Source organism: Prionailurus viverrinus, chromosome B2, assembly GCF_022837055.1.
Source record: "Prionailurus viverrinus isolate Anna chromosome B2, UM_Priviv_1.0, whole genome shotgun sequence".
Taxonomy (NCBI): domain Eukaryota; kingdom Metazoa; phylum Chordata; class Mammalia; order Carnivora; family Felidae; genus Prionailurus; species Prionailurus viverrinus.
Window position 1 is genome coordinate 63,521,413 of NC_062565.1, and position 13,433 is coordinate 63,534,845.

At 36.8% G+C, this 13,433-nt stretch overlaps 1 protein-coding gene across 1 annotated transcript in view; it reads left to right on the forward strand.

Moving 5' to 3' along the window:
* COL19A1 (collagen type XIX alpha 1 chain) overlaps positions 1-13,433 on the forward strand; it is a 354,142-nt gene that overhangs the window by 279,806 nt on the left and 60,903 nt on the right. The window contains exons 18-22 of the mRNA XM_047860196.1: positions 810-854; positions 6,064-6,126; positions 11,724-11,759; positions 12,683-12,718; positions 12,813-12,866. Of these exons, the coding sequence (XP_047716152.1) occupies positions 810-854; positions 6,064-6,126; positions 11,724-11,759; positions 12,683-12,718; positions 12,813-12,866 (234 nt within the window). The remainder of the gene's footprint in view (positions 1-809; positions 855-6,063; positions 6,127-11,723; positions 11,760-12,682; positions 12,719-12,812; positions 12,867-13,433) is intronic.

Sequence of the window (13,433 nt, forward strand, 5' to 3'; positions counted from 1 at the left end):
TGTTATTACCCCACTTCTGGGCTAATGAATGTTAACAGTGTGATGTAATACTCTCATCTCTCTCTCCCATATATGTGTGTATTATTATATTTTTTAATTTTCGTTTGAACCTCTTGATTATGAATTTTTTCTAGAATTTACAAGTGTATACAGCAAGTAGAAAATTTGATACATGTGTCAAAACTCAGGAGATGTATGCTGGGTTTATAAAACTGTCCATCTTTGTATAGATGATACCGAAGCCATGGGAGCAAAGAAGGATGCCCAGGAGAAAATGTTGAGTCACAAGAGAAAAGAGTCTGGACATAAGTCCTGAGGAAATCTAACCTTTACCCGTTAGGTGAGGAGAAAGAGGACAGGTCAGAAAAATAGGAAGATACTAGGAAAGTGAGGTATTATACAAGTCAAGAGAGTGTAAGTGCAACCAAGAGGTTAATTAATGGAAAGTCCGTTACAGTGAGAAATAAAGATATCATTAACAATGTTACAAAGTCATGTCAGTGGAGTTGTTGGTAACCAAGTAATGTTGCCAGGCATTAATTTGGAGTAACGACAGTTTGCCCTTGGAGGTGTGGTATTTCTCCCGAATCATCTCCTGTGGGGGAAGTCACAGAAGATAGATAGTATCTCCAAAATTGGAGTTTTTCAAGAATATTTCACAGAAGGTAAGAGAGGCAAAAATGATTGAGATGGTATTCATAAAAAGCTGTTACGGCACTATTATCTTACTATATTTTTAATGCAGGGGCTGAGTGTATTAAACATAAATGGACTGTTTTTGTGTTTATATTTGTCTTATGTTTACCTAGGGAAACCTTGGTGAATATGGAGCTGGTGGCCCAAAAGGAGAGAAGGTAATCAGATTTGCCAAAGTGAACAAAGCAACCGGGGTTTTACATCTACCTATGCATTCACATGTCAGGGGCAGTCCTGCTGCCACACAGAGTTCTGTCCCTGGGGAGCCCGGCCTGCAGGGGGCGCAAGCCTCTCCGCCTCCTGACCAGAAAGCGGGATTAGGCACTGAGGATTTGCTCCTCAGTGAAGATTGCTGAATAGCAGTTGGCTACAAGGAAGAGGAAGGGGAAATAGCTGGAACAAGGGAAATGAAATTGGAACACAAGCTTTGATTCATAAAGCGATGTTTCATGAATCTGTGCAGGTGGCAAAAAAAAAAAAAAATTGAAGACCCCCTTTAGCAAAATGCCTCAGGCTCAGGCTCCCTATTTTTGTGTCATCTTAAGTACCCATACATAAACCATCATGGGGGCATTTTTTGGTGGAGTTTTATAATGTATAACCATTATTATTTCAAAACAGTTTTAAAATTAAAATGCTAATAAATTTCTATTGCATTTCTCCTCGTCATCAGTCACTGGTTTAATTATGTGAGCTGTGAAGATTACAGATTCACTTGCCCATTCAGAAAGATGTTTCACTCTGATTTGATTCTGAAATTGTGATGACCTTGAATTCAGTGTGAATGTACCATTGTCAGGAAAAAAAAATGCACATTAAACCTACAGACAGAGATGAGTAGGTCTGAAAATACTCCGAGGGAATGTGTCCTGTGAGTGCTACTTTCATTCATTCACCCAGTAAAAATTCTCTTGATTGAGAGCAGGGTATTTCGACATGAATTCGAGAAAATATGACTTCTGCGCCTTATAAATCAGTGCAACCAATCTATTCAAAAGACCATACATCTATCATCAGAAAATATTGCTAAAAGATGGTCTCAACAGAAACTAGAAACTTCTTTTAAATTGACCATTGAAAATGAAATTTTCTGCAAAAAAAATAAGTAAAACCTTGACATTCTTAAAAAGATATCCAGAAAGTATTGATTATACAGCAATAATAAGGCATTTATGTGTCTAGGATTGTACGGGTAGTACATTAGCATTATTTTCTGTAATCAAATAGCTTACAGAATTCCTACACCACCGTGACAAACACATTACATTTTAAGCAATTACTACTGCGCACATGTGGGCTAATGGGGGAAAGAAAGAAAGCCACAAAGCTTGTCACATAGGACAGCTGAGCAAAGAAGAGTGCTGTGGCACTTTTAAAGTATTTAAATGATGATTCATTTATTGAAACAAAACAGCTGGCTTCTGTTTTGCTATGTTCATTAGGAAACATATGTTACTTAGGAATTCTTAAGACCTCAATGATGAGAAATTTGATTCTGTAAAACAGGTGTATTTCAAACTCTAAGGACCTTTTCTATTGCTCAAAATCTTTTCTAGTTGCTTCAGAATCTTAAGTGGAATTAGAAAAAGCCAGTGGTATAACTGTTCCCTCCTCCCACCCAGAGGAATAACCTAGAAGAGTCTACAGGGAACTTGATGCAGTACCTGATATAAATGTACATATGAAATGATTTGTAAGAATTCTAATTAACAGGAGAAAGACTCTGCCAATAAATAATGCATAAAATAAACTGAAAGACAAGCATAGCACTTGCTGGAAGAGTAAGGTCACCTCTACCTCTACCTAAGGTACTAAATGGTTAGTATCTGTTATGAATCAATACATTCATTTTTTAAATTATAATGCTGTTCATGGGTCACCATAATGAGAATTTAAACCTCCTTCAAGCTGCCCTCACAGATCTTTGCTTGCACCTATAGTGGACCTTGGTAGTTCTCAGCCCTGGCTGCACATTGAGATCACATGGGGAGCTCTTAGAAAATAATACTGCTCAGGCTTCACGCCCAGAGACTCTGATTTGCTGTGGATCCCATACCTGTGGTTGACTTGGTGTCGAGTCTATATATTTGAACCCATGTAAATAAGTCTGAGGAAATATGTTTAAAAGTGCTTCAGATGATTGTAACAGGCAGTCAGGAGTGAGAACCACTGAGTGGTGGAAAGAACATGGGCTCTGGGGTCAAAATTCATTGTGCCATTAACTAACTACTTGTGAAAATCACTTCATTTCTCTGAGCATCAGTTTCCTCATCCATTAAATGGGCATAATTGTGTCTACACAAAGAGTTAATGGCCAGATTGAAATCAAATGAGATGAGATGAGCTTACCCAAAAGCACAATACCTGACACATATTAAGGTTCCACTAAAGATTTGTTCCTTTCCACTCATTCACTCCAGACTTTCTTCTCACGAAGTGTCATTTCTCTGTCTTTGGTATTCATAGCTGTTGCCATCCTTAACACCTGGTCTTGTTCATCTTTGCACCTCCCACCATAATTTTGACAGAGAAAGGACCCAATTTATATCATTGAACAAAAGATTTAGTCAGAAGTACAACTTCAACACATAAGTGATTTGTTATTGCTGTAGAATACATCACTTCTCAACGCAAAATAGAATCATGAAAGCAGCCTACCCAAAACCCAAGCAGCAGAATCTACACACAGATCAACCCAGGCTTAGCAGCCACATCCTGTATCAAGAACACCAAAATACAGGGAGAAACACCAACGGACACTAGTGGCTACTAGTAACCGGAAGTAGAGACCATGGCAGCCATGTGACCAGGCGACCAGTGTTAAAATGATGATACCTGCTCTACAGCTTTCCTGAGACTGGCAGAATGTGGTGAAGGAATAACATGTTTACAGACTGGTTGAGGAGAACTACTCCTTTATATAGACAGTGGAATAAGGTAGCAGCACATCTAAGGACTACTATGAAATTAGGAGGTATCTTTTGGGGCCAACTGACAGGAGGAAAAAACTAAGCCTCAATAGCACCAGGCCTTTCAAATAGCTTTGAAAGTGTCAAATTAGAGGACAGCTTTTCCTGAAGCTCAGTAAATTCATCTGCCTTTCAACTGCTAGCCACAGTGATAAATCACTGAACATTCATTTTAAATATGAAAACCAACTCCTCGTGTGTCTAAGATTCAGATATGAAATGCTTTTGTTTACAGAATTTTATATGAGGGAATAGGTCCCTAAGATTTCCTCTAAGTCCAGACTGACCAAGTACCACTCAGAGAGATGGACCCATGCCTCTACTGGGTCCTTCCTCTACATTTCAATGGAGACTTATTTACATGGGTTCAAATATATAGCAGCTCTGAATATAATTACTCTTCTTTCTTATATAACCCCCTCTACTTCCCCTTTGGTAGCAGGTAGATGTGACTTTAATAGTAATTTCTAGACCCCTTCCCTGATTTCTACTTTTATATTTTGCAGATTAGTCTAACTACTAGGCATGTTTTTCCTTTGCCCCTATGCACTGGGGATTTTAACACCTACCAGATGAGTAACAGGATGGTCACTCTGTACACCCTAATGCTCAGACAAAGCCAGTTGTTTATTTTCTCTTTACAACCAACAGCAATTGGTTTTTTAAATGTATCTACCAATTTCTCCCTCTTCTTATTTTAGATAGAATTTATTATATCTAGAAAAAAGAATAGTTTCTGCTACAGTGTGGTTAGTATAAGACTGGTGATGGTACATTAAATGTTTAGGTTCAAGAAGGAAAAATACATTAATAAAATCAAGATTAATTTTAAAAAATATATCCCACAAATACAGAAGTACCTTTTGAAAAATGTGATCTTCTCTATCAATTGCACATGACAAACTCCATCTTCCTCTAGTGTAAAGTCATAAGATATTGATTTAGATAGAAATGTGGAAATAAGCCAACATTTTTGGGACTGTAATAAATTTTTATTTGAAGTATTTTGGGTGGACTGTTGTTTGAGGCTTCAAAATAAACAGATAAACACATCCATAAAAGGGGGAAGATATAGAGATGTGCACTAGAGCATTTGTTTATAATAAAGAAAAGCTGGAGACAACCCAAATGCCCATCAATGGGGCTTGGGTAAACCCTGGTATATAGTAACATTATAGAATGCTGTCCTGTGGTTACAATGAGTGAACTAGATCTATATGTATCAATAGGAATGGATATTAAAAACAACTTTGAGTGGTAAAATGCAAGTTATAGGATATCATATACAAAAAAAGCTACTTATGGAATTTGTTTTAAATATCAAATAATATATTGTTTATGATTACATATATGCAGTAAAAGTGAAAAAACATGGACTGAAAAATATAAACACTACATTCAAGAGAGTGGCTTCCTCTGGGACAGAAATAGAAGGGGAAATGTAGGAAATTTCTTCTTAGATTGCAAATTTTTGTATGACTTTCATTTGGGGTACCTGGTACACAGAGGTTTGACACGTTTGACTTTATGTTTTCTATATTTTTTTCAAAATAAAAAATGTGTAAGAAAGGTGAAAAAGGTATATGCCCAGAAATACCATGGTGAACATCATTTTGCAAAAATGCTTTTGAGGTTGGAAAAAAAAAATCCAACATACTTCCAGTGGCTATATTTACTTTAACCATAATGTGATATTCAAGGATCTTGGTAGATGCTGAAAGGAAGAACAATGCTGGGATCCTCCAAAGTTTGACTAGTGATCTGTTTTCCTCCCACAGTATTATTTCTAAATTGTATTTTCTCAAAGTACTTTTTTATATGTCACATACAAACCCCTTTTCAAGATCTCTGACCAGAACATCTTACACATTCCTAAGCTGCTGTTACCACATGGACAAGAATGTCTTCTTTGTCCACAGCCAGTCATTTAAGTGATTATATCAATGCTGGAAACAGCTGAGAGACTCCCTTTTCTTCCCATGGCTCCCCACTCCTCCACCTAAAAAAAGAAAGAAGTGTCTGAGATAAAATGAGTCTTGGATTATTGTCAGTTAAACAATCTGATGTCTTTAAGATCACACACACAATTTTTTTTTGGCAAAACAGGACAAAATTATATACTTTTCTTCTCTGAACATCTTTCCTTGAAAAATAATTTGTTTCACATTAATTTTGAATATCATTATGAATATTATGGATTTCTGAAAGAGCTAAAGGCATTGTGAAGTGCTGACAAATACATGATTATGCAAATAGTATAACTAGATTCAGAACTCCTCCTTGGACGACAATAGGTAAATTCCATGGCCAGAAGGAGCACAATCACTCTTGAATCTGAGAGTCACTACAGTACTCATCTGATCTCATGCAAAATCACTCTTCTGCTTTTTCTCAAAAGGGTGAAGCTGGACAACCGGGATTTCCAGGGTCCATTGGCCCTAAAGGTCAAAAAGGAGAATCTGTAAGTATTAACACTTTTAGGACAAAGGAAGAATATTCACAAAAAAAGAATTAAAAGTATTTTTCCTAATCAGCACTAATTCCATGAACCTTGTTTGTCCCTGCCTTGGCAAACAATAGTCAATAAGATATTTGAGCAAATGCTCTATGTAAGGCATTAAGTAACTTAATCTTTTTTTTTTTTTTAATGAGATAGGTAGGCTATTATCACCCTTGTTCTTCATATGAAGAAACTGAGGCCAGAGAGGTTAAGCAACTTGCCCTAGGTCACATAGCTAGTGTGTTAGAGCTATGAATCACACTTAGGTAGACTAATTATAGAACACGGGGTTTAAAAATTACTAAGCTGCTCTTCCATAACTAAACATTATAACTATAATAAATAATAAAGTCAATATATCAAAAAACTGGAGCTAATATATCCAAAAAAATTAAAAACTTATATCTATTGCTGGCAGTATACTTTCTGAAGTTATTTTCCTTCCTTGGTTTTTATAAGATCAAAGTGGCTTTGATCAGTAATACTGATTACTGAGACCACTTTCTTTCAAAACTTAATTCTTTTGTAAGGGGACAAAACCTAAATTATCATTTATACTCAAATAGGGCTACCTAAAGAGATTACGTGAATACTAGTCCAAAAATAACTTTTTAAAAATCCTGCTAAAAAGGCAAAGACAAAAACCCACAGCAGTCTGTAAAAATCAGCAAGACTCAGACTTAAATGCTTTATCTTTATATATATAGATAGATAGATAGATGATATATATATGATATATATATCTTTATATATCTATCTATCTATCTATATAAATATATCTTTATATATATAAATATATATAAAGATATATTTATATAGATAGATAGATAGATAGATAGATATATCTTTATATATATCTTTATATATATATCTTTATATATATATCATATATATATCTTTATATATATCTTTATATATATCATAAAGACATATATATATATAAAGATATATATATATATATATATATATATATAATTTTTTTTTTTTGAGCACTGGGTGTTCTACATAAGGGATGAATCACTGGAATCTACTCCTGAAATCATTGTTGCACTATATGCTAACTAACTTGGATGTAAATTTTAAAAATTAATTAATTAAAAATAAATAAAACAATTTAAAAAGAACAAGAAAAAAAGTGTAATACTTTTTTAAAATCACTTTTCCCTGCTTCCCTACCATTGTGACTAAAGGATATAAGTTTACCAGGGATAGTGAATGCAGATGTCCCTAAAATGCCTGCATGCCAAACAGAAACAGTATTTAATATTACAAAGCCAAAATTTCCCTGTGCTTCCACTTGAAAATGTAGGCATCTTTGTCTATGACAGTAATTTTGCAGGCAGCTTTAGAGTCAATGCTGTTACCCAAGTAACGCAAGTTGTCCTCCCTGTAGGGGTCATGCTTGCCTTTGGTGTCCAGTCCAAGCTTCCATATTCAACTGTAGCAAGTGACAGTCTTTCATGGGATTTCCCAGCTTCATTTTTCCAAGAATGTCTGAGAAACTCACATTCCACAAATCCAGCCTGGTGATTGGTCCCCTCCATCTGCTTAACTATTCCTGATGCTCCACATTTGTTGACAACTTTTAACCATTCGTAACTGCTTCTCTAGGTCTACACTGTCTCCCCTCCACGCTTGGACACTCAAATTCACGTTTTAAACTACTGGGTGACACATGGCAGACCTGGATTTCAGATTTGAAAAAATTCTATTGGAAAAACAGGAAGGGCAGAAAAAAGGAACTTGGAATGGTTTAAGAGCAGGGTTTCTCAAATGGAAAGTGCATTTGAATCACCTAGGGATCTTTTGAAATGCTGGGTCTAATTCAGTAAGTCTGGGGTGGGGCCTGAAAGGCTGCAGTTCTCACTAGCTCCCAGGTGATGCTCATGCTGTTGGCCCTTGGATCACGCTCTTAGTAGCAATGGTTGGGGGACTTCACAGCTTCTAGGAGATTCGCTCTGGCTTTCTCTCTCACCACGGACGTTTGGGGGCAGCCCACCTACCCCACTGAGATTATCATTGGCCCTATCTGCCTTACATAGGAGAAACAGACTTCTTTTCCTTTTAACTTTTCTCTTTGCCAGTTCCCTCTTAATCCCTTAATTATTCCACGTCCCTATACAGTAGTCCCACCTGTTCAAGGAGGATAGGTGCCAAGACCTCCAGTGGATGCCTAAAACCGCCAATAGTACCGAACCCTACACAGTTGACCCTGAACAACATGGGGGTTAGGGGCACTAAGCCCCAGCATAGTTGAAAATCCACATATTGCTTTTGACTCCCCAGAACTTAATTACTAATTGCCTACTGTTGACCAATGAACAACTGATTAGCACATATTTTGTATGTTATGTGTATTGTACTGTATTCTTACAATAAGGAAGCTAGAGAAAAGAAAATACTAAGAGAATCATAAGAAAATGCATTTTACAGGACTGTACTATAAAAAAATCTGCATATAAGTAAACCCATGCAATTCTAACCTGTGTTGTTCAGGGTCAACTCTATACACTGTTTTTTCATATACGTACATACATACATACCTATGGCAAAGTTTAATTTATAAATTAGGCACAGCAAGAGATCCTCAACAATGATAGTAAAATAGGACAATTATAACAATATACTGTGATAAGTTATGTGAATGTGCTCTCTCTCAGAATATCTTGTACTGCGCTCGCCCTTCTTGTGATGAAGTGAAATCATCAATGCCTACGTGAAGAGACGAAGTGAGGTGAATGATGTAGGTGTTGTGACATAGTGTTAGGCTATTATTGACATGATGATTCCTCAGAAGGAGGATCATCTGGTTCCAAACTGCAGTTGGCTGTGAGTGACAAATCATGGAAAGTGAAATCACAGATGAGGGGGAACTACTTTAAGATCTTGCCTGCCTTCCTCTCTGCCCCCCACATAAAAGAAACACATTTTTACAATGTTATGCAGAGTTTAGCCCTTTGTGGTCTCACATTTTCTTTCTTTCCTTTTTTTTTTTTAATGTTTGTTTATTTTTGAGAGAGACAGAGACAGAGCACAAGTTGGGGAGTGGCAGAGAGAGAGACACACACACACAGAATCTGATGCAGGCTCCAGGCTCTGAGCTGTCAGCATAGAGCCCGACATGGGCCTCGAACCCACAGCCCATGAGATCATGACCTGAGCTGAAAGTCGGACACTTAACCAACTGAGCCACTCAGGCATCCCTCTCACACTCTATTCCAGAACAGAATCTGGGCCTGACTTAGCAAAATCACCAAAAGTCCCAAAAAGAGGAATGATTTTCATACAGATTTGAGTTCTGAACCATTTATTCTGAATGGCAGTTACCCCCCCCCCCCGCCGCTACTAAACATTTAGAATATAACTTTATGTGTAACATATCAGAGCTAAAATATACTTAAAAGAGATCATCTGGTTAAACCTCAGATAAAGAAAGAGAGGTTCTAAAAGGCAAGGTACTTGACCCAGATAGTGACCATTGGAGCTAGGACTAAATATCAAGTCTTGAGATAACCAGGCTCCTGGTTTTATTTTTTTATTATTGTTTTTTTAACCTGTTACTTTAATCAATATGGATTCACAGTGGCTCTAAATAAGCATAATATAAGCAATGTGATATAAGCAAATAAGCAGTTATAGAAGCAATGTGGCCCATGCTTATATCTAAATAACACCATCTCTTAAAAATCAAATAGAATTTTTTGAATTAAGGCTGAAAGACAAGATTATAAATAATGCTCTGATTTAATGTATAGCAATTAACCAATAATGAGATTTAAAAAATTAAGCTCTATTTATTTATTTTGAGAGAGAGAGTGTGAGCAGGGGAGGGACAGAGAGAGGGACAGAGAGAATACCAAGCAGGCCGTGCAGAGCCCGATGTGGGGCTTGAACTCATGAACTGTGAGATCATGACCTGAGCTGAAATCAAGAATTGGATGTTTAACCAGCTGAGCGACCCGGCACACCAACCAAAAATAAGAGATTTAATCGTGTTGGCTAGATATGGGGCATAACAGGGTAGGCTAAGTTATGCTAGGTAACACATTAACCCTGAAATGTCTGTGGCTTAATGCAAGAAAGATTATCTCTTGCTCATGCTGCATGCCCAGCATGGTTGGGTTGGGAGGAGTGGGTGTTGACCCTCACTGCATTCAGGTACCAGGCTGATTACCCCATGTAACTCAGCCATCTGATATACACAACCTTCTCGGTCACCACTGTGGGGAAAGTGGGACTGGAACATCAGGACTGGGCTCCTCCTTACCTCAGCCTGCAGTAACACATGTTACATCTGCTCACATTGCATTGCCAATACTAGCTGCCTGCCCCCGGGTAACTGCAAGGTTGTTGGGAAATATGGAAGAGAATAAGGTGAGCCCTCTAGTCCTGAGCACATAGGACATGAAGCGCAAACCACAGAGGTTTATTTACTAACCACTTATCTCCCATTAGTGATTTGTTTAAAAGACCAGCAGTCCCTAAGAGGACCTTTAAGCATAGTATTATTTACCTATGGTTCTCATGTTTTCTTTTTACTTTCATACGCAAGAGAAAAAAAAATTTTGATGTATGGTTTCCATCTTATTGTCAATTCACTCATTTCAAATAATAAGTAAATCAAATTACAAATCAAATAAGAATGAGTAACCAAAGCCTGGGTTTGAATTCAGGTTGTCTAGGTTTAAATCCTGAATGACCTCTCACTGGCTATGTGACTTGGGGAAATTACTTAACTTCTCTGTGCCTCATTTTCCTTATCCATAAATGGGTGTTCTATTGGTACCTACCCCAGTGACACATAAGAAGGAACTAGAACAGTGATTAGATCAGTGTTTGATACATTATGAGGATTTAATGAACATCAGCTATTACTCTTATGTCTGCATAACTTTAAATTCTCTAATTTAATAAACTTTTACTGGGCACCAACAGTACACCAGAGATACTATGATAGTTGAGATCAATTAAATCCCTACATTCACAGAGTTTATAGGCAAGATAAACAAGGAGACATAAAATGGGTGAGTGCTATTTTAGGGGAAATAACTCAGTTACGCAGAACCTTTCTGAGCCTCTTTCCTCATACTTGAAATGGGACCATATCTTCCTCACAGCACTGTTGTGCAAAGTAAATGAAATTGCATACATGTGACTTGAGGAACAGAAAAGCTAATGAGAGAAAGCCTCAATATGTGTGTTTGGGGGTGGGGGGGGGAGGAGGTGCAGGGAGAGAGAGAATGTGATCAGCTTCTATGTGAACCATGAAAAAGGAAGCTTCAGCCTTGGACAGCATTCCAATTTGTTCCACTCAGGATTCTCAAAATAGTATTAGAATGATTAACTTACTGTTCACTTGGGAATATGAGTTTTTTAATTAATTCTCATATGCTCCCTTTAAACTGCGCAAAGCAGACTGTGTGACATTCTGAGTCATCTCAGGGACTTTTTTGCGACAGAGGCCTGAGTTTGGCCTGCAGGATTCATCCATATCCAGTTTGGAGAATTTATTTCCAAAAGTGTTTATAATTGCTTCTGTTCTCTACCCATTTTCCTAGGGGGAAGCTTTTACAAAAGGTGAAAAGGGAGATAGAGTAAGTAGATGTTTTATCACTATCTTGTGTTTTCTACTTCATCGATTTCTATCTCTCTGATTTCTGGTATGTTTACTGTGGAGTCTAATAGATTTGATAAAATAACCTCTCTGAGCATTTTACTTTTTCCTCTGTGATTTTTTACTCTTATTTTGATAAATGAGAAATTTTAAACCTTGTTAAGTTTTATCATTTGATGGCACCATTTGGCTTAGGTAGGGTATATTTTCTTTAACCATTACTATTTGTAATGGGACATGAATGTCTTGAAAGGTACACACTAAATATATCTAAAATATAAAATTAAAATATAAGATGCAGTTTTTTTCAAAAATTCTGTTAATGGTACAAATTAAATTTATCAAATGGGGTGATTATATCAAAAGGATCAATAATAAGTCATTAAAATAAGAAAAGCAAACTCATTATAGCCAATATTGTACTCTTTTATGTAACCTTTAATTTTTTTGTTTTTTTTTTCATTAAGTACATATACCCAATAGTAGAATCACCATGACATATAAACTTAAATTCCACTCTTTCTTTTCCTTCTTCATCTCAGGTTTTAATTCACTGAGATATAGGATGAGCCGGTGGCAAATCATAACAAAGTCAGCTAAGTAGAGAATGCAATGATTGCTAATGAGATATGATTGTAGAGTCAAAAGGGATACTGGGGAGAAAACTATTATAAAGAAGAAAGAAAATAGGAGTTATTATTTACTTGATATCAATAAGTATTTTAAATCATGTTTTAGAGTGACCCCCTCCTTGACTTCATCATGCTGTCCATAATCTCCCCCTTTATTCTATGTTAATTAGTAGAAATGCAGATGAATTCAAGTATTAGAGATGCTCATCCGCATCTGAGTTTAAGCATTACATAAATGGTTTTTGTTTTGTTTTGTTTTGTTTTTTTACAGGGAGAACCTGGGATAATGGGATCACAGGGAATAAAGGTAATCTCATAACCTTCTTTATGGCATCTCCAACCTAATGAGATTGTGAAGATTACATTAACCATTTCACTGTCCTTCCCACCCACATGTTTAGGGTGAACCTGGAGATCCTGGTGCCCCTGGTTTAATAGGAAGTCCAGGACTAAAGGTATATAAGAAATAACTGAGTTAAAGAGGAAATAATTTTGGAGTTATAGCCATTTCTGTACAAAACAAAGTGCTTTGGTGTGCCACTCATTTTCTTCACAAACGTTCTCAGAGATTTTATCATGTTGCCATGGTGATTTCCCCCCTATTGGCTGCATTTATTACACACATAGTAATTGTGCTTTCTGGTTCACAGTAAGATTTTTAAACTCTTTTTCAAAGCATATTCACAATAGCATCCCTAAACCCTTTATGAGTAAATAATGTGAGTGAAACCTATGACCCTGAACTATATCCTTAAAATGAACAGGATTCAAGATTCAATTTCTAAGCCCAAATTATGCAGCTCTGAGATGCTTGAGTTCCCCATGTGGGATTCCACAGGGGTGTCCCAAGAAAGACCAGCTGTTGGGAGGTGCAGGAGAGATTTATGTGATGCGCTCCCACCAATGGGTGAGGGAGGTTATCATGGCCTCACTTGCTGGTGGGAAAAGACTCATTTAAATGAGAACATCTTCAAACTATGTTTGTCAGCCCAAAGCACATTTCAGAATTATTCAGAGAAGGT